The sequence below is a fragment of the Schistocerca nitens genome, chromosome 11 (assembly GCF_023898315.1).
Source record: "Schistocerca nitens isolate TAMUIC-IGC-003100 chromosome 11, iqSchNite1.1, whole genome shotgun sequence".
Lineage (NCBI taxonomy): Eukaryota > Metazoa > Arthropoda > Insecta > Orthoptera > Acrididae > Schistocerca > Schistocerca nitens.
The window spans coordinates 90,591,327-90,613,637 of NC_064624.1; the positions used below are offsets into that span (position 1 = coordinate 90,591,327).

The window sequence follows — 22,311 nt, forward strand, 5'->3', positions numbered from 1 at the left end:
CCAATAGGCTCCAGGACATCCACCGTTATGCGGCCAAGGAGGTTGGGGGAGGAGAGGATAACATCGGGAGTGGAGTTGGATTCGGGACGGGTGTGCTGGGGGATGGAAATGAGGTCACCTTGAAGGGAGGAGAGGAACCGCTGCCACCGCCGTAACTGGGAAGCGGAACGACTATGGATGATGAGGTCGGCGGCGATCACGTAGGAGGAGAAGGTACGGTCAATGTGGGAGAGGAAGTCGAAGGGAATAGGGGCGTTAGGGCGGACATAGATGGTGTTGCAGGTAACGGTAAGGCCATGGAAGAAGAGACTAAGGATCAGTTGTTCGGTGGGGTCGGGAAGGAGAGGTTGGAGCCGAACAGGGATCTGGCGGTGGTGACCAATGGCAACTCCGCCACGCGCAATCGTGAGCGGATTATCGGAGCGGTGGAGGAGGTAGGGCGAAGTGTGGATGGTGTGGTGGGATTGGAGAAAGGTCTCTTTGAGGAGGAAGGCATCCACACGGTGGGTGGCAAGGGTGTGCAGAAAGAGGTTCTTGTTGGCGGGAAGGGAGCGGATATTGTTGAAAAGGATACGGTGCTGTCGCACCATGTCAGGGATTTAGACAAGGGTGTCGAGACGGGAGAAGGTGAAATGGGCCTGGTTGTTGGAGTAGGTGGCGTTCATTTTGAGTTGGAAAATGGAACGGGCGGCGAGGGATATCTGTTGGAGAGTGGGGGGGGGCGCTGAAAAGAATGAACATTCTGAAGGACGATGGTGAGGAATCTGATGATGTCCTCAGCGGTAAGGGGGCGGGCGAAGGGTATTTCTGGGAGGGGTGGGGGCGTCCAGAGGACGGACAGGGACGGTGACTTCAGGAGTGGTCGGAGAGGGTCAGGCTTTACACTTTTGGGTGTAGGTGGGATGGGGGAGATTGCAGGTATTGCAGGAGGGAGGGGATTGAAGGTTAGGGTACTGCCGGAGGAAGTGTGCTTGCCTACAATGCGGGCAGGTGGGGGCCTCGCGGCACTCGGCTGTTGGGTGTGTGTTATAGCGCAGACACCTCTGGCAGCGCAGGGATTGAGGAGGGGAATGGGAGGGGTCGACCTTGTAGTGCTGGTTGAAGAGGAGGGCACCCTCCATCAGGAGATGGTCAATGGAGGGGGCGTCCTCGGAGAAAACCCGCATAAGGCGGGTGGGGCTGGCCGAGTTGAAAATGCAGCGGACGGCCCGCACCTCCATTGTGGGATGCGCCTTGAGCTCCACCAACACCTCCTCCTCCGTGATCGTCGGGCTAAGCCGAGTGATCACGGCGGTGAGGGTCGGCGGGCGATGAGGGGGTTGGGGTTGGTGGGTAGGAGACGGAGAAGGAGCAGGGGTGACGGAGGCGTTGGGGCCAAAACGGGTGATGGGGAGGTGGGAGAGGATGTCAGTATGGATGGTTGGGCTGGGAGAGGAGATGAGAATGGAATCCCGTCTGGGAGTGAGGAGAGAGATGGGGGACCAGGGAAGTGTTGGCGGAGGAGGAGGGAGAGATTCTGGGTCTCGAGAAGGGAAGGATTGGGACGGGAGAGGAGGTATTTGTATAAAGAGGGGGGGAGGAGGAGGAGGAGGAAGAGGAGGAGGCGGAGGAGGAGGGAACAGGGCCTGGTGGGGAGACATCAATGGCATCCTGGGGGGGGGGGGGGAAGGAAGATTGGTTCAAATGGTTCAAATGGCTCTGAGCACTATGGGACTTAACATCTATGGTCATCAGTCCCCTAGAACTTAGAACTACTTAAACCTAACTAACCCAAAGACATCACACACATCCATGCCCGAGGCACGATTCGAACCTGCGACCGCAGCGAAGGAAGATTGGGCGGGGCCTTTTTGAGAGCGGAGGAAGTGGAGGTGCCACTAGGGCATTTAACGGCGGCAGAAGGGTGGGTGGTGATATGAGGGACGGGAGCTATAGGGAGGTGACGGGAAGGGGCAGGTCCCGGTGGTGACGCAGCAGTCGGTGCTGGAGATGGTGACAGTGAAGGCGACGGCGACAGTGGTGGCAGTGATGGCGAGGGCGATGGGGATAGTTGGGCATGGGCAGTGGCCCGACGGGCCACCACCTTAGTTGGAGCTGCAGTGACTGGCCGAGGGATTGGGGGGAAAGGATCAGAGGGAGAGGATCGGGAGGAAGAAGCTGGAAAGGGGGCGACAAAGAGCGAGGGCGAAGGGAGAGTGAGAAGAGGCGGGATGGAAAGAAGGGGGTGTGACTGGGTATACCATTTTATGGTGGTGTTGGTGGCGGAGGGGGAAGTATAAACTATGGCTGTGGTGGTAGTGGTGGTGGGGGCTGACATGATGACAGGGAGAAACAAAAACGCACAGGACGAAAAAGAAAGGACAAGAACTGGGGACAGATGAAGACGAAGACTGATGAAGATGAAGACGGAGGAAGATGAAGACAGAGGAAGATGGACGAAGACCAGAGTCCCACGCTGCTGGCGCTGGCACTGACGGCGACGGTGACGGCGACGACGGGTGGCAGGAATGCCGCAGCTGCTGCTGCTGCTGCCACGGACGGGGCCGGAGCTGCTGCTGCTGCTGCTCCTGGGCTGGCTGGCTGGCTGGCTGGCTGGCTGGACCGCCGCCGCCGCTGCAGCTGCTGCAGGAGGACTGACTGGCTGCTGCCGGCTGGTCCGTTGCTGCTGGCCGGGACCAGGACCGGGACCGGGACCGCTGCTGCTGCTGCTGCTGCTCGGCTGGCTGGTTGGCTGGCTGGCTGGCTGGCACCTGAAAAACCTAGCACTTCGATTTGTGCAGGAATGGCACAATCAAAGGGCGGTAACCTTGCGGAGTACCGCCGGAGATGGATTACGTCTTTTTTTTTTTTTTTCTTTATTGTAATTTTAATCACCTATACAGGCGGGCTGTCAGCAGCATATTACGCTGCTCTTCAGCCTTAAGTGGAACCATAACATGACATAGAGGTGATACAGACAATATAAAAAACGGCGGGCAAAAAATGGAGAATACAAAAAAACAATAAACATGAAGCTGTTCACGCTGGACGATAAAAACACTAACACTTGTTGACACGGAGCACAAAACACGGAGGACGGTGACGGCACATTTGAATAGTGAAGTTATAACTGCGAAAGAATGCGAAACACAAAACGAAGCACACACACGAGACACTGATGGCGATGATCTCCGGCGCGCGAATGTTCACTATGCGTGTGCGAGTCCGGGGACCTGCCAAGAGAGGAGGAGGAGGAAGGGGAGTGGGAGAGCGAGAGTGGAGAGCAGAGATGCCACGGGCAGGTGAGATAGGGGGGAGGGAGGAAGGGGGAGGGGAAGCCCGGGGGAAGACGGGTGGAGGGAGGGGACGGGGGAAAAGGAAAGAGAAGGGAAGGGAAGAGAAGGGAGGAAGGGTGCCCAGACACCGGAAGTGGGGGGTGGGGCAGGGTCAAAGTTGATAGGAGGGGTAGATGGAGGGGAGGAGGACAACATCAGGGAGGGGGAGCTGGCGGAAGCCACCTTGGGAGAGGGTAAGGAGGGTGGAGAGATGGAGACCAGGTGGGACGTGGGAATACAGGCGCGGCAGCGGACGGGGGTGAGAGAGGATCGGGGAGATGAGCGAGTGAGGAGGATCGAGTTTACGGGAGGTGTACAGGATCTGTATCCTTTCAAGGAAAAGATGGAGGTGGGGCAAGGGGATGAGATCGTACAGGATCCGCGTAGGAGAGGGGAGACGGATGCGATAAGCGAGGCGGAGAGCATGGTGTTCATGGATTTGGAGGGGTTTATAAAAAGAAGGGGGGGCGGAGATCCAAGCCGGATGGGCATAACAAAGGATAGGGTGGATGAGGTATTTATAGGTGTGGAGGATGGTGGAGGGGTCCAGACCCCACGTACGGCCGGAGAGGAGCTTGAGGAGACTGAGTTGGGAGCGTGCCTTGGCTTGGATTGTCCGGAGGTGGGGAGTCCAGGAGAGGCGATGGTCGAGGGTGACGCCAAGGTACTTAAGGGTGGAAGTGAGGGCGATAGGACGGCCATAGATGGTGATGTAGAAATCAAGGAGGCGGAAGGAAGGGGTGGTTTTGCCTACAATGATCGCCTGGGTTTTGGAGGGATTGACCTTGAGCAACCACTGGTTGCACCAAGCGGTGAACTGGTCAAGATGGGATTGGAGAAGGTGTTGGGAGCACTGCAGGGTGGGGGCAAGGGCAAGGAAGGCGGTGTCATCGGCAAACTGGAGAAGGTGGACGGGGGGTGACGGCGGCGGCATGTCCGCCGTGTACAAAAGGTACAGAAGGGGGGAGAGGACGGAGCCTTGGGGCACACCGGCGGAGGGGAAAAAGGTGTAGGAATCTCTGTTATGGATGGTGACATAGGAAGGACAGCGGGAGAGAAAGGAGCCGATCAGACGGACGTAGTTAATGGGAAGGGCGAAGGTTTGGAGCTTGAAGAGGAGACCGGAATGCCATACGCGGTCATAGGCACGTTCAAGGTCCAGGGAAAGGAAGATTGCGGAGCGACGGGAATTAAGCTGGTCGGAAAGGAGATGAGTGAGGTGAAGGAGAAGGTCGTCGGAAGAGAAGGACGGCCGAAAGCCACACTGGGTAACGGGAAGGAGGCGGTGCTGGCGGAGATGCTGTTGGATGCGTCGGGTGAGGATAGATTCCAGGACCTTGCTGAAGACCGAGGTAAGGCTGATGGGACGGTAGGAGGAGACGGCGGACGGCGGTTTGCCGGGTTTAAGGAACATGAGGATACGGGAGGTTTTCCACAGGTCAGGGTAGTAACCGGTGGACAGGACTACAATGTAGAACCTGGCCAGGGCGGAGAGGAAAGAGACAGGAGCTTCACGAAGGTGACACGATCATGACCAGGAGCGGTGTTGCGTTTTGTGCGGAGGGTAGCAATGAGATCCTGCGTAGTGATAGGGGCATTGAGTTCCGTGTGTGCAATGTTGGATTATGTCTTTCAAGTTCACCTATATTAGTTTTCTGTGCACTTCATTCATCTCGCTGTTCACTTTTTTCTATGAATTTATTTACGCATGACCGAGTGGACAGACAAACAGAAAAAGTGGATTGCTGGTGACACCGCGATCGACGCAACTTGATCTAAACATTTCGCCTTCTGAAAATGATGTTTCTACAGCAAGCAATTCTGCCACAGCAGAATTACTTTGACGCTCCTGATCAACAGGCGTCTAAAGGGAAGCCTAACAGACACATCATTGTGGTCCAAAACCACTCGGAAGTGACGTCAAAATGACGTATACACAAACGCGCTGCACACTTGTCGACTGATCGAGATCTGTGGTCGAATCTAGTTAGCGGGAAAAGCGTCTGCTTTGTTCTTCTCTGTCATACTGACCGTGTATCTTGAGTGGTTGTGTTTTCGCTATCGAGTGAAATGTCTCAGGTGTATGAAAACATCTTTTGTGACGCTCTGAAAGATTTCAGAGTTTCAGAGGATGGCCTGATTTCAGGCTATTGTAATTCGTTGGAGGAGGTAATAATAATTTTATGTTAGAATTGGCTGGCAAAAATATGCGCATTTAAAGACATTAGGAACTCTAGAAAATAACTTTTTTTCTGCCGCCAGTTAAGATTTCATTTTAATAAATTTTATATGTCGCTTTCCGCTATCGGATTCCAATTTTTATGTGAGTTTTTTATGTATTATGCAGTTTTTTCTTTGTTTTCGTTGTGAGGTGCTGCACTGTTACATTACCTTTACTGTAACATATACACGTGGAATATTGTAATTAATGATCGCTGTTTAGGAAGTTAATGGCAACTTTGTTTCAAAATTCGTCATCTATGTATTACAGTAAGAGAAACTGAACATTGCAGCAGCTCAAGCGCAAACGTCGTCTCGAGTAAATGGCATAATTTAGAAGACACACACATGAAAATGGGACTCAGGGCCTGGGAACAGTCATGCAAAAGGAAAATAAAAAGCAGTATATTTGCAGCTAATGTCATTGCCAGAGCGTGGGCTCTGCATTCCACATAAAAGTAGCCTTCATTTTCCCAGGAATTTTACGTAGTTCTTTCTAATTGCAGTATCAGCTCCTGTGCATAATTGCACAAATCCATTACTTCTGTTTTTTGTGCTGGCACTGAGCTGAATTTCATTGAGGTACTGAATTCAGAGATTAGCTAGAAAACTGTCTATGCAGGGATATGGAGCTGTGTAATTCAAATGACTGTAAGATCCTTAGTTTCTCACCAAAGTTTCAGCAAGGTCAGTGACATCAACTATGAAACAACTTTTTTCATAAATAGCACTGTAATGAATGCCATTTTATGCAAATGTTGCAACATGACCATGTTTGGCCTCCCTACTGAATTCTGAGCAAAGGTGTATTGTTGATGGATGCTGAGTGAGAGCTTTATGTTCAGGATACCATTGCTCAGTAATAACTGTCCGCTTAATTAATACATGTTACGATGTTTCAATTATTACCATTGCTTAGGTGGCTGCTTAAGTATGTGTGGATAATGGAACTCTATTGGGATTGCTGGATTATATTGGTAGACAGTCTGTCAGGATCTAAAATTTTCTCAGCACCATACTGAAATTTTGATGGTAACGTAAGCTGTTTTAGTCTTTAGAAATGCTCGTTGGTGAATATGGGTCCTCATAAGTTATAGAACGTTATGACACTTTGAAGCCCTCAAAGTTAAACTTCTCTTACAGGTGTTCTTTCACATCTACACTCTTTTCTTATTGCCCTGCTAGATTTTATTTTAATTTCTTCTATTGATCTGGCTTTTACTGGAGATGATGTTGATGGGAGTGAGTTATTAAGTCATTTATTTATTTTTCTTATTTTTTCCTCTCACAACATAGGACTTGGGATGAGGCAAAATTTCTTCTGGAGATATTATCTCAGTTCTTCTGCTGGATAGTGTTGACTTCTCGAGGCGGAGAAATGTTGAGGTCTGCATCTATAAACTTGTCAGGAATACCAATAGTAGAAATAGATGGCAAATTATTTTTAAGTTTGGAGTGTATCAGTCAAATAAGCCTTAAAAGTGCTGTATTATTTCTGTTGGTGATAAGGAGGAATTTTGGCTAACCAGCCCAGATCGTGATTGATTTTGCTCTATTTGTCATTAGATAATTTCCTGTATCATACAATAACTTAAGTAAGACTTCAAGACAAGAAGTCATAGCTTATGGCTTGTATGATGTGGCAGAGTATGCAAAATTATGCTGTTTTTTTTTTCATATGATGATTATGCAGAATCATAAGTTGTGGTCTTTGAGGGGAGTGTGTCATGTACATAATGGAAGTTTCATGAATTCTGTGAGCAATTCGTTGTATCATGCTCTCTTTCCCAGGTCTTTGTGTCACAGATTTCAATCCCTTTGCAAATTAATGTGCCAAGATGCTTGCAGATTTTGTGATTAAGCTTAATGGATGTTGTATTGAAGTAATGTAGTCAGAGGTCTTCCACTTTTGTTAAGAGTTTGACACCTGAAAACTGATATTTTTCAATTGTAGGAGAGAAATCTTTTTGTAATTTTTACAAAAACTTTTTCATGGATGTATTAACCAGTTTCAACTTTCATCAGTTGTACTGGATAGTTTTGATTGGTGATTGTCTTATTCTTAGTATATAAAACCTGGAATATGCATAATTATTATGCTTAATGAAGCTTTTGTTGTCATAAGGCAAGGCGTGCTTGAAATGAGGTTAACTGAAGCACTGATCAGTTAACCCCAAAACTAGGTCATTAAACTTCATGTGCACTTGGAAAATATTTTTCATCATCATAATCACAACTGAAAGAACATTTTATGGTCACAATTTTAACTGAAGTCAACAGTAACATAATTTGTGTTCAGTGAATAACAATGGAATAAAAGCAAAAGAGCAAACAAATGAACTCCCAATTTTGTTAACTCATTCATGGTTAATAACATAACACTTACTTTAGCTGTCAAAAACATCAGATGTGATGAAAGGCTGTGTACATTAAATAACTGAATTTTGTAAAGCCTAAAATTTCCCTCTTCATTCATGATTCCCAGTTAACCTTCAGTGTAGTTACCCTCAGTTTATGCTACTGGTCACTTTATTCTCAGGTGGAAACACTTCTCGATCAGCTGAAAACTGTGGGGTTTTCATACTGCGTGAGAAGTAGTCGTTTTAAAGAGCCATCTTCAGATGTTATGAAAAGTAAGTGAACTGCTGCATTAATTACTTTCTGTGGTTTACCATTTTAGTTCATATATGTATACTTGAAGGAAGAACTTAGTTTGCTGGAATTAGGGATAGTATATATACTGTAAATGGACATTTCTTTCTAAGCTGCACTAACAATTGATGGAATTGACTCTTTTTGTTATTGTTAATAGTTGTTGTGATATGCAAGGCAGAATTGTATTAATTATTTTCCTCTGTGTTGTTGACTTGTTTGTCATTTATCCATTTTCACAGCCATACATTCAGTAATGTTTACACACTTGCATTTGATAATAGGCTGATTAAAATTATTTGTTGGTTGACAATTCCTGTCGGAGCTGGTTTCCTCCAATCAGAGTGCTGAATGCGTCAGGTCTCTGTTCGCCATTTCCTGACTGCCACAACAGCTGATCAATCCACTTCCATTTTCTTGTCCGACTTCCTTTCTTGATGTGTTTGAACGCCATGCAATCATTTGCTGCCTTCAACCAGATTGGCCTTAAACAACATTTTAAGACAGTAGGCATAACTACGTATCCTTACAATATCTTTATGGTGCTAGAGCTAGCTTTAGCATTGTAACATAATGTGAAAGGCTGATCTGGTTGAAGGCAGCACATGATCGTTGGGACCAAATAATCTTAAATTAGTGTAATGTAGAGTGGTGGCATAGTGCAACGGATAAGAAACATTCCTGATCCATATAAAGTTGTGGATTTGAGTCTTGACAGATTCTTTGATATTTTTTATACCAAATATATTATCAAAATTACTTCATTATTTTTATTCAGTTAATAGGTTTGGATGCAGTTTTATTTCTAACACTCTGCTGTGTCATTTTCGACATTGTATTTACTTTTTAATTCCTTGTATTTCTTCTTCATATCATTATTTCATTTGAACTCAGCTTGTCACCTTTAACATGTAACTGAATACAAACCAGGACTGCTCATCAGTTGGTAATTTGGTAGTCCATGCAGCTTGTGAGAGGACAGTTTCAGGTGCCATAATTAATGAAAGTAAGAAATTAGTTTGCTTTTAGCACTGAAATACAATTTTTTTTCCCTTGAGTTTGCTTATAGAGAATAGCTTCAGCTAGTTTCCTGCCACATGCTTAGTGTTGGATGTTTCACCATCAAGCCAGGCCAGGCAACAGCATTAGGTGTGAGGCTCTGCTGCGACTGCCCGTGGTCAGTGTATTAATTGTTGTGAACAAAGTATGATTAACAGTTCTTCTGTAGAATGCTGACAGCCACTTTCTAGAATATATTGCACATCATGTTATGGTTAGGTTATCAAATGAGTTTAAATTCTGGGCTATAAAATGTCGTATCTGCCACTGTTATGCCATTGGTCACTCCAAAACCAGTTGTCAGCAGAGCATGTCATATTCATGTTATTTCATAATGGCCACTTCCAACACTGCACAGAGTTACATGTATACGTCTCCCATCCTTTCATAATCCCAACCTGTGCTCTGCCTCTACTGAGCTAAACCTACTTTTTTTAACATGAAAATTAAATTGAACAGCACTTGCTGAGTGACGTGCTCTGTTTGTTGCCTATAATACAGCAGCAGCTGGTGTGCTAACACTTTAGCAACAAGTGACAGATGCCAACTAACAAATAATTTTAATGAATCTATACTGCTGTGTTCATGTTGAAATGGTTTCTATGGTTTTTGATAATTGTGGTGTTGATATGTAAAACAGTAGTCAGCTCATTGCACCTATTGACAGGCATGTTTAGCTTTATTGTCTTCAGAGTTAAGTTTATTTTTTGTAATTGCACATTTATAGTAATTACATTTTTCTACATAAGTGTTCTTCACATCTCCTTTGTTTACAAAGAATATTAATTCCACATTTATTGGAACCACAATAAAGCACTTCAGTTGCCCGAAATCAGTATGGTATCCTCATTGCACATGGCAGACAGTTCCATTTCTTTGCTAGATACAATAGGTGTGACATCCTGTAAAATTTTGCTCCAGTACTATGTAAAGTAGATAGACAATCTGCTTCCATCAGTTCAGAACTTTGACAATACCTGTCAAATGAATGAAATGTTTTCTCACATTGTATTTAGTTAATTAATAATAACATATGTGAATTATTTAACAATAACAATGTTTTTTTGTCTGTGAGAAATATATTAACTGTTCCAGGTAAAACAAAGCATTTCTTCAAGCAAATGCAGGGACATGTCCCTATCCCCTTTTTTGGTTGTGCATTTGCAGTGGAGAGTGTGTGGTCGAGGCACTGTGTTTTGGGGCCAAAATACTATAAAAGTAAAGAGTCTAGTGTACCTGAGCACTTGGTAATATCATGCTGTGTTAAGATATACTTACTTTCCATAAAACAAGTTTGTTACAGGGAAAGTTTATTAAATAAATTTTATAGTAGTTCTTTACCCTCTTTAGGAAGACCATGTGACTCCTCGTAAGAGACTGAGGATCATGGATACTAGAAAATCCAACTGCCCAGCAACTTTAAATATGAAGTGTATAAGGGTGTATCCTGATTACAGTATGCACTCAGCAACTGAACACAGGGATACCAAGGCAAAAGTAAGTATCCAGTTTGGGTTCTGCTTGGAGAAAATTTTACATGATCAGTTGACGGTATACTTTAAAATCTGTTGTTTTTAATGCTCTTAATTAAATAATTGATACATTTTTGTCTTACAGGTTCTTGCAAGTCTACAGAAAGATTTGGCATTGCCATGCCCGCCTAAGAGCTATCTACATTATTATTTGACTGCTTCCCCAGCAAGTGCACACACACATGCTACTGAAAGTGTTGAAGCAAGTGGGTACATGCATCCTTCACTTGTAAAGGAAATCAAAAACTTAGTACTCAGTGGCATGACATCTCTCAAAGTCATTAAGTTGGCTCTAGACAGATTTGTTGAAATCAATTTCACTGGGACACACATACCAGGTCAAATGAATACTACCTTTTACCCCACAGAGAAAACTATTTACAGTCACATTTATCGGACCCTTTATGGTACAAATAAAGTATTGTTTGACGAGACTAGACTGCAGAATCAGGTTACAAAGACTCGAGCAATCACATGATTTATTATAGACATTGTACGGGAGCCAATGGAGAAGTGAAACCATTACTTTTTTGCTATCAGAGCAGTTGGCAGAGAGATCTTTTGAAGAAGTATGGGGGTAGTTGTTTGTTAGATGCAACATACAAAACAACAACATATGATATTCCTTTATTTTTTATAGCTGTGAAGAGTAATGTGGGCTATTTGGTTGTCGGTTTTTTTTTTCATTCAGATTGAAAATGCAAGATCCATTCATGAAGCACTAGACATTTTCAAGGACTGGAACAAGGATTGGAATCCCCTCTATTGGGTTACTGATTTCTCGGAGTCAGAGATAAATGCAATTGAGCAAGCATTCCCTCAGACAAAAGTTTACTTGTGCCTTTTCCATCGAAAACAGGCATGGGGAAGATGGTTGAAAAAAAAGGATAATCTACGTGTACCAAATGACATGAAGACATTTCTGGATATGTGGCAAGAAATTTCAGAATCACCAACAGAGAGAGAATTTAGAGATCGCGTAGCAGAGTTGCGAACGCATGAGGTTTCTCGGAGAAACGAGCGTGCATGGCCATACTTTCAACAGCAATGGCTAACGGTATGTGAAAGATGGGTGAAAGCGTATGAGGACAAGGGCAGATTTGCAACTATTGACACTACAAATGGAGTTGAAGCCATGAACAAGATTGTAAAACATTTTTTCCTAAAACACAATTCAGACAGGACTTTAACTGGGGTTACTAAGGTTATAATAAACCAGTTTCTTCCAAACCTAATTAGAAAGTACTGTCTGCAGAATTCTGCCATCAAAGCTTATAACAAAGATGTTCCACTGTTTTTGCATAAAAAAACAAACAAGTTTGCGAAACATGTCATGCAGCGATATGCATCAGCAAAAGTTGAGTTAACTGCAAGATCAGTGAGTAGGAGATCGGATGGTTCGTTTTGTGTGGAGAGTGCAAAGTCCAAAAACTGTAATTATGTTGTAAACTTTGATATACCAGATTGCACATGTGAAGATTTTCGGAGATATAAATACCCATGCAAGCATTTCTGTGCAATCTTTATTTTTTACCCAGAGTGGGGTTTTGATAAAATGCCAGAAAGTTATAAGACTAGTCCATTAATCTGTCTTGATGAAATGTATGGGGTGGGCTTTAGAAGTGGCTCTTCAGTAATTTCAAATGAAGGCAGTAGTAGTGACGAAGCTGTTGAGGAGGCAGTTGAAGCAGCTGAGGAGGCTGTCGAGGTTGAGGAGGCTGTCGAGGTTGAGGAGGCTGTCGAGGTTGAGGAGGCTGTCGAGGCAGCAAATACAGATGGTGTTGTTCAAACCCAGAATATTCCTTTGCAGCAGTTTGAAGCAAGGGAGCTGTGTAAACAGATTTATAATCTCACATACAACTGCAGCAACAGCGAAACATTACAAAAAGTACTTGAATCACTGAGCAACTGTGTGCAAGATTTGCAATTATCAAATCCTGAAGTTGGTGGTCTCCCATTGGCAGTGCCATCAACTTCCAAACAATAGCGAAGAACGATGCCAAAAGCCTTACAAGATCTGTCTTAAACACATTATAACTTCCCATTTGAAGGGTAAGAAATGACTTATTTGAATTTTAGATAGCTCTTTGTCTATGTAAAATACAAATAAGCTCCGTCATTTCTGATCCTCGAGATGGAATGCTATGAGGTCTTTATGTTGGTCTCTGCTTTTAAACTTTGTTGCACATTTGAATTTCGAAGTAGCAGTAGATAAAATATTATAAAAAGGATAGTTGCTACATTTGTGTGTGTGTTTGTGAGTGAGCGAGTGTGCGCGCGCGCTTTTGAAAAGGCCCTTGTTGCCCGAAAGATAAGTCCGACAGTCTTTTTGTTGTGCCTTTCTGTGACTCAGCATCTTCACCATTTGGTAAGCAGCAACAACTATCCTTTTCATAATATTGTTACATTCCATCCTGGATTTTTTGTTGTTCATCAGAGAAAAGATTTTTCTGAGGAATTAAACTAGATGGTAGTGTAGAACTTGCAAACTTTTTAAAATATGAAGTAAAAGATTTTAACTTTAAATTAGTTTAATTCAAATATGGGGCAATGTTGAGAATTGAAAAGGTGGAAAAAATAAATAAGATATATCTTAGTGGCATTGAGATGTCGTATGACTGATGGAGGAAAGATTTTGCATTTCTTTTTCCAAGTAAGAATGCACTTGCTCTCACTTGCTTCAGTACATGTCTAGTGATTCACATGAAACAGAGAAAAAGATAGACTGCCCTGTTAATGAACATGAGATTGCCCAGTATCACTCTGACAGAAGAGTATGGTGTTTCCTTGATATGGTATCTGGTCAGCAATGTCATTGGGACCAAATGAAGTAAGTATTGACTTTTTTTATTTGCTTTGGAAGCTTAATGTGTATCAGTTACCTACATATTGGATATCTACCACCTTGGTTCTAATGTTCTTAATAACTTTGCAGAGCTACTGCAGATACCACACAGAAGCAATTACTGTTACTGGAATACCAGTAATGTTTATTAAATTCAGTTGTAAAGTAGTTCTGGGCATTGCAGCTGGTGAGCAATGTCATTGGGCACCAAAAGAAGTGAGTACTAAATTTTGGAATTGTGCTTTGAAAACATGTGTATCAGTTGTCTTCATGTTGCATAACTCAATTACTTGTTGTTAATTTATTTGTTAGGTTCAGTTATGATGGATTTCTGGCCTTCAGTCCATGGGAAAATTCACACCAGATTGCATCAAGACTGTTATATTCCAAGGATATCTTGGAAGATTGATAGTATTCCTGAACGAAAACAATCCATATAGTATTTCACGTGTGTATCAAATTGCCATTTGTTGTGGCACATAAATGTTTGCAACTTGATTGTAATTTTTGAACAGTTTCTCAACAATCCAAGAATTTCTTGTAATGAGAAGTAGACATTGTTGCTTGGGTAAAGGAAATACAAATCACGGTCAATATAACTACCTTATTAACTTTCCACAGAGAAATATTTTTCACTACTGCTACTTAAAAATTCAAATGTGTGACAAAGTTTGCTTACAGAACTTGGCATAAAGATCTCCCTTATTTGTATTTTTTAGGTAGCTCTTATTGTTTGATCCTTCAAATGGAATGCTATGACCTCCATGTGATCTATTCCTTAGTAGTTAATTACACAAATATATGAACATTACAATGAGAGGGGTCTTTATGCCAGGCCCTGTAAAAGTAATGGCATCTTACTTAATATTATTGTTGGGAATTTGATGGCACAGCTGTGGGGAGACCACAAATTTCAGGGTTTGCTAACTGCAAATCTGGCACACAGTTGCTGAGTGATTCAAGTACTTTTCATAATGTTTCACTGTTGATACAGTTGTATGTGAGATTATAAACCTATTTGAACAACACCTTCACTTCAAATTGCTGCAAAGAAATGGTTACGGTATCAGTGTGACGCTCTATATGTGTTTCCTCAACTGTGTCCTCATTGCTACTGTCTTCATGTGAAATTACTGCGGACACACTTCTGAAACCAAACCTGTACATCTTGTGAAGACAGATTAATGGGCTATTCCTGCAGCTTTCTGGTATTTTATCAAAACCCCACTCTGGATAGAAAATAAAGATTGCACAGAAATGCTTGCATGGGTATTTATATATCTCAAAATCTTCACATGCGCAGTTTGGTAGAGCAAAGCTTACAACATAATTAGTCTTTGAACATTGTACTCTCCATACAAAACATTGTCCAAGTTCACATTCATTCACTAATCTTGCAGTTAATTCAACTTTCCCTGGTGCATATCACTGCATATCACTGCATGACATGTTTCACAAACTTGCTTTTTTTAAAAAAAATGAAAAAACAGTGGAACATGTCTGTTATGATTTGATGGCAGAATTCTGCAGACAGTACTTTCTAATTAGGCTTGGAAGAAATTGATTTCTTATATCCCTAGTAGCCCCATTGAAGGTCCCATCTTTGTTCCATTTTAGGAAAAAAAATGTTTACAATCTTGTTCATGGCGTCAACTCCACTTGTAATGTCAATGGTATCAAAATTGCCATTGTCCTCATAAGCTTCCACTCACTTTTCATGTATCAATAGCCACTGCTGTTAAACGTACGGTGATGCATATTTGTTTCTCTGAGAAGCCTCACTATCTCTTCTGTATGATCTGTAAATTCTCTGTTGGTGATTCTGAAATTTCTTGCCACATGCCCAGAAATCTCTTCATGTCATTTGGTATTTATTCAGCCATCTTCCTCAAACCTGTTTGACTGAAAAGGCACAAGTAAACTTTTGTCTGCGGATATGCTTGATCAGTTGTGTTTGTCTCAGATTATAAGAAATCAGTAACCCAGTAGGTGGGATTCCAATCCTTGAAAATGGCTAGTGTTTCATGAATGGATCTCGCATTTTCAACTTGAATGAAAAAGAAAACCAAATAATCCACATTACTCTTTACAGCTATAAAAAAAATAAAGGCATATCATGTGTTGTTGTTTTGTATGTTGCATATAACAACTATCCCTGCACTTCTTCAAAAGATCTCTTTGCTAACAGCTCTGACAGAAAAAAGTGATGGTTTCACTCCTCCATTGGCACCTATACCATGTTTGTAATAAATCATGTGATTGCTTTATTCCTTGTGCCACTCGTCAGCATGATTCTGCAATCTAGTCTCGTCAAACAATGCTTTATTTGTACATTACAAGGTCCAATATGTGTGAATATAATTTTTTTCAGTGGGGTAAAATGTAGTATTCATTAGACCTGGTATGTGTGTCCTAGTGAAATTATCAATAAATGTATCTAGAGCCAAATTATTGGCTGTATGATGTCATTCCATCGTGCACCTGAATTTGTATTTCCTTTACAAGCTATTGTTAGGATGTGTGTGTGCTGATTTGCTGGAGAAGCAGAGAGATAGCGTTTCAGCTATCTTTGAGACAGTTAAAGGAGGTGCTTTAGAAATGAGTGTCCTGATTGATATGAAAAACAGTTTTCAAATTTTCTGTACAAACTATAAACAGTTCCTCAGTTGGTGATTGTGGAAGAGATTGCCATAGCCACAGTATTGATCCACTGTCAGGTGGTAAACCTAGGATTTCCTTCCAGTATGAGCCAAGTGAAGTAAAACTGTGGTTGGAGAAATGTTTTATATTCTTAAACTGAGTATTTGTAACCCATTATGGTGGATTGCAGTTCATGTGTCAACACTTAAAAATGTTTAGTTCTTCACTGATGACACTTGATACAATTTCAATTTTTAAGGCTATTCTGTGTCAAGTTAAATTTTGAATGATCCATTTAAGCTTATTTTTTGCTGTGTGGCAGATGGATTTATGTTCATGTAATATTTTTAACGTTGATTGTAGTAAGGTGTAATAATTTGTAAATGCCCAATAAAATAGATTGATATTTATATTTTTTGTTTCTGTATAATAATTCTGTAGCTTGGTGACCTGAGGTGTGTGTGTGTGTGTGTGTGTGTGTGTGTGTGTGTGTGTGTGTGTGTGTGTGTGTGTGTGTGTGTGTAAGATATTATCGTTTCATGGGAAATGTGGCAATAACAGATCAGCAATTGTGTGCAGAATATACCTAATTATCAACACCTGTAAGCAGCTAAAGGTCTGGATTTCAGTATAATTTCATTCTTAGAGAGCTGCAAGATCACCAATGGTATCTGTACAGATACCAGCTTCATATAAATTAGTAAGGTTTTTACTGACTATTATTCACCAAAGCCGACAAAACAGGCTGCATTCAGTAGTAGTACTACATAATGGTGATACTTCAGTACAACTTTGAACCCTTTAAGTGGTTTAGATCAGCAGGAGCAAAGTATATTCTTCAAGGTATGTTTCACATGCAACTAAGAAACCTTTGCCTTGAATGTCGTGTGATTTGCACTCTGCTGCTAAGTTTTCCTTTTAGATTTATTAAATTTCTTAAAGAGGCTTCTGTTACAAACACTAGCAATCCACATAGGTAACGTGTGACTGATATTCCTTATGTATCACAACCTTATTTCAGTTTCACTCTGTTGTTGCTGGTAACTGTTGTGATGGAAGAGTTGATTTGTGCCACATTAAGGAAGATTAAGAAAAAAGTCATTTACAAACTCGTGAAAAGGAGGCAGGGTTCCCCAAAAGTGTAAAGGTTGCCATAAGCAGTCACTTTTGTTGGATTAAGTTATTTCCATATCCTTTCTGGATATTTCAGCCAGCTGCATCCTATTGTAGAGATAGACTAACCAAAAACCTTAGTGTTATATGAACAGAGCAGAAAAAACTTTATTAAATACACAAAGGACTGGTAACTACCTTCATGTATGGACCACTTTCCAAAAAATACACTGTGTCAAGGCATTCAGATTGTACATATTCTTTCTGAATATTTTTGTTGTAGCAGGAAGAATGGGGATTGTTTAAATTACCTTTAACGTAAGGTACATTAGATTGTGTATAAAATTCATCAAAAGAGTAAATACGGGCTCTTACTTAAACTGTTTACTATAACAAGAGAAATTAGAGTAAAATATTATAAGAGACAGATGAAGACTAGGTGGGAGATAGACTAAGAAAATAATTTCACATGGTGATGAAAGACCTGCACCCAAACAAGGCACCTGGAGTAGACATTCCCTCACATTTGTGGAGATCCTTCAGACAGACAGCCAAGTCGAACTATTTCATGTGGTATGCAAGATAAGAGACAAGTGAAAACCTTCAAGTTTCAGAAGGAAGTAATAATTCCTATTCCAAGAAAACCAGGCACTGAAAGTTGGAAATATTACAGAACTATCAGTGTGGCAAGTCATGGTTGCAGTTTGACACAAATTAAGTAAAGAATAGTGGACAAACTGGTAGGTGCCAACTGACCTCAGGAAACATTACTTTGGTATCTGGGAAAAAGTAGCAACACATGAGGCAGTATTGGTCCTATGAAAAATCTTACAAGAGGATATAGAGAAAGCTCTTGACACTGTTGGCTGGACTATACACTAGGAAATTCTGAAGGTAGCAAGGATAAAATACAAAGACTAAAATTTGCACACTGATGTAACAGTATGTGTAAAGACATGAAAAGTGTGCAGTCCTTGGGAAGGGAGTGAGACCGGGAGTGAAGTATTGTAGAAGGTGAAACCACGACTTGCAGATGTATGTTTAAAGGGGTGTTGTTCCTGTTGCAGAGGAATTAATTTAGTGTACAATCCTTACTGTGATTTGTATTACCAATGTTTTGAGGGGAATGGAAATATTAAAGTAACGGTATACAAATTCAACAAAGGTTTTTTAACTAATGAGTATCATCTTCAAGCTCTGATTCAACATGCATTTAAAATGCTTGGCTATATATCATGGCACTGTCTGTAGCTCTTGCCAGTTCATTACACACAATTCGAAGATTCAACAGTGGAACGAAAGACCTGACATAAAAGTAGTGTTCATTGAGCGATTGGATATGACAATTGTTCTATCCTGACAATATTTTACATATAAATTATAGCCATACGAGTTGATTATCAATTGAATTGGGTGTACACAGGTATGATCAACATAATAAACCCATAATAAATATCACTGGTATCTTTAAGTACTCATCTTAGCAACTGAAACGGCTACACATCTATGCTGATAACTGAAGCCATGTTTAACATCCTCAGATGTATTTTACTACATTAGATTCAGTTCTCATTCTATAGACCCAAAAATGAGATGGGTTTCTTGGATATGGAATATGTCAAAGTACAACATAAAAAACAAAGACCATCTGAATATAACACTTCCCTGATCACATGTCAGGATACTTTAAAGATATGTGAATACATAACAGATAAACTGGGACTGCCAACGTTTACAGAATTAATACACTCAGAATGAAACAGTTATGCACTTTTAACAAATTTATCATACACACAACACCTAATCTTAACTGTTGTAAAACCAAACCTAAGACATTTTTACTCAAGCTGGTCTAACAGTCCCTGTTAAGATATTCATTTATAGAGGGAGGAGCTGCCTGCCTAAAAATCTTTCAAACTCTGTTTAAACTGTGCTGTTTCTGAAACAAACTTTTTAATGGTAGCTGGCAATTTATTGAAAATGTGTGTTCCCGTAAACTGGACTCCTCTTTGGACCAAGGTAAGCAATTTTAGGTCTTATTGTTCCTAGTATTTTACTATGTGCTGAGCTATTGTCTGGAAATAAACATGTTATTTGCAACCAATTTAAGGGATAAATATACTGAAGCATTGGTTAGAATAACCACTTCCTTGCTCAGATTTGTACATGATTATATGGAATTTACAACACAATTGAGTCTTATTACATGCTTCTGCAGTCTAAAAACTTTTGCTCGGTTTGACGAGGTACCTCAAAATATGAAAGCAAATGAAGTAAGCAAGTTTTTTTTCTCATGTGCCAACAAAACAAACTTAGCATCTGGCAATTTAACAGATGAGGTCATTACTGTAGACAGGAATAAACAACAGATTCAAGATGGAACCTTGAGGAGCACCACATGTAATTACTTCCCAATCAGACGAAGACTATTTGCTTACTCTGCATGTATTTGCAGTGACACCCTTGTTTCCTTTTAGTTAGGTCAGACTCTAACCATTTTGCAGCACTGCCAGTGACATCACAATATTCTAATTCTCTTGAGAGAAAGCTGTGATTCATAGTCAAGGGCTTTTGACAGGTCACAGAGAATGCCAGTAGCCTCTAACTTGTTTTCTTATGAATTATTCCCACTGTATGTGCAAATACCCTTCTCTATATCAGTAAGCATAAGGAACCCAAACTGTGACTTGGATGATATATTGTTTGCAGTCGGATGCTTAAGAAGATGCTTAGACACAACCTTTTCAAATATTTTTGAAGACGCCAGCAAAAGTGAAAATGATCAATAATTTGATAGTATCTCTTTAACGCTCTTCTTGTACAGAGGCTTAACTTAGGCATATTTTAGCCAGCCTGGAAATGTTCCACTGATAAGAGATTGATTACACAAATAATTTGAGGTGCAACTCAACTCACATGAATACACTTTGAAAAACTTCACTAGAATACTTTAAGGATTTTATGATGGATGCTGCTACTTAGGGAGAAGTGAGTGTCATTTCCATTTTACTGAAGTTATTTGTAGGGAGTGGTCTCAGATGTTCAATTGCACTGTTAACTGAACCTGATAACTTGAAGCTGTCAGTAACAGATACAAAGTACTGCACCTATTTAAGAAGTTTGCAACACTACATGCATTTGTTACTAATGTCTCATTTACTTTAATTTGAAGTGTTACTGGAATTTTCAAAATTCAAAACCTGTATGTATCAGCATCAACAAGTTTAAATAACACATGGCTTTATCTCAATAGGAAGTCAGACTGCTACTTAATTTACAGATGGCAGCAGAAATGATTTTCTTTCAGTGTTATCTGTAAGGCAAACAGTAGCCTGTCTTCCTAATCACAGTTAATGTAACATAGCTGTTACTGTAGTCTCTTTAAATTTGGTCGTCTTGTCATAGTGTATCAGATTATCTTATCATTATTTACAGGATACCAGATGCATTAGTAAAACAAGTGTTTTCTGGAGACAATTTCTTAATCAAAACTGTGTAGCACAATAAATACCTTACATCTCTCAGTATTTGAACATCTGAATCAAATCTACAGTTACTCTGCATTATGTGGTGCAAAATGTAAATGTACTGTGATACTGGAGGGGTGCAGAACTAATTTTTATATGCTCTCACAGTAAGAATGGTTACAAGAATGCTTTATGGAAAGCTTCATAGCGTTCTGTTTGTAAATTTTTAGTAAAATTTTCCAAAACTGAAGTCACAGCCACATGAGAAGAAAGTCCACATGACCTGGATTCATATACAAAATGAAATATTTCATTCAGCTATGAATTGTGCATAGTTAAATTGCCAGGAAAGTGGAAATAATGTGAAAGGTTTAAGACAACACTCTTTGTAGGCCTAACACAGCCTGTCATTTACTCTTCTTTCTTGCTGAGTGAGCTATGCACCCCATAGCAAACTGCCTTGTTTCTTATGCAGTCAAGTTATTTACCCATTCTTCTTAAATCATATATAGTTTTTGTGTGACACTGCATGGCACAACACACAAGTATTCTTACTAATTTAACTGTGTGATAATGAACACAGGAAGTAGTTTTTAAAGAATTTTATGTTGCCCTTGGAGGTTTCTTTCATGATCCTTTAAGGCCGCTTTTGCATGATCAAAATTCATTTGTATGATCATAGAAACTATTATTCATATAAAAGATTAGCTGTCCTATGTATAGCCAAACAACTACCCCTTAAATGTATAACAAAGCCTGCTTCTTCTGAAAAATTGTTTTCACAATTAACTGAGAAGACGACAAAAGGCATTAACTTCCCATGAGGCATAATTTAGAAATTTTAACGCAAGTAACAGCTGTTGGTAAACCAATATTTCATTATAACTGCACTGGAATCTTACGTATCCCATTAAACGAAAATTTATAGCCTTATCACGACACTATTCTTAACAGTTTGTTTTTTCCCCCAGTATGAGCTGCGTACTCAACAACAAATGCTATTTCTCGTAAGCAATGGCAATGTTTAGCTTCTCTCAACGGTTATACATGATGGTTTATGGAATGTGTAACGGACTGCATTTATTATTTAGGTGTATAACATTTTATGCTACCTATTTGGTCCTCGACAGAATAAGCAGATCAATCACAGCATGGTCAAGAAACAGGTAAAATCCGATAAGCTGAGAATCCGTACGATTTATTTACTTCTACGTAATTTATAAATACATTTCCATTTCTCCGCTACAGTGTACGTGCGATAACAGCCACCTTTCTTTCACATTACGGTCACATATCAGCGGATCACACTCGTTTCATGACGATCCAGCAGACACGCACCGACGTTTTAACATACACTCCAGTGTGGTCCGGAAACTTTCACGTAACTCGACTCTACCACGGATCTCGATACTCGACAAGCGTGCAGCGCGTTTGCTTATACGTCATTTTGACGTCACTTCCGAGTGGTT

General features: G+C 41.0%; 1 protein-coding gene and 1 long non-coding RNA gene across 8 annotated transcripts; both read left to right on the top strand.

The window, feature by feature from the left end:
- Positions 1–5,346: 5,346 nt before the first annotated feature.
- On the top strand, positions 5,347–12,835 carry LOC126212893 (uncharacterized). Of its 7 annotated transcripts, none has more exons than XM_049940406.1 (6): positions 5,347–5,483; positions 8,074–8,167; positions 10,341–10,492; positions 10,596–10,742; positions 10,863–12,485; positions 12,522–12,835. In XM_049940406.1, the coding sequence occupies exons 5-6, from the start codon at positions 11,430–11,432 to the stop codon at positions 12,762–12,764; spliced, it is 1,299 nt and encodes a 432-aa protein (XP_049796363.1). In that variant the 5' UTR covers positions 5,347–5,483; positions 8,074–8,167; positions 10,341–10,492; positions 10,596–10,742; positions 10,863–11,429; the 3' UTR covers positions 12,765–12,835. The 7 variants fall into 5 exon arrangements, with proteins under 7 accessions (XP_049796363.1, XP_049796364.1, XP_049796367.1 ...); XM_049940407.1 differs by having other exon boundaries at positions 12,540–12,835; XM_049940410.1 differs by having other exon boundaries at positions 10,863–10,983; positions 11,469–12,835.
- Positions 12,836–12,861: 26 nt separating this feature from the next.
- LOC126212904 (uncharacterized) lies at positions 12,862–15,042 on the top strand. The gene is made up of 3 exons (XR_007540992.1): positions 12,862–13,607; positions 13,713–13,838; positions 13,935–15,042. It is a non-coding gene; the product is annotated as an uncharacterized LOC126212904 (long non-coding RNA).
- Positions 15,043–22,311: the final 7,269 nt, after the last annotated feature.

Bases quoted from the DNA above. Each gene is read 5' to 3' on its own strand.
- LOC126212893 (XM_049940404.1), top strand. From the start codon at position 11,430: ATGTGGGCTATTTGGTTGTCGGTTTTTTTTTTCATTCAGATTGAAAAT.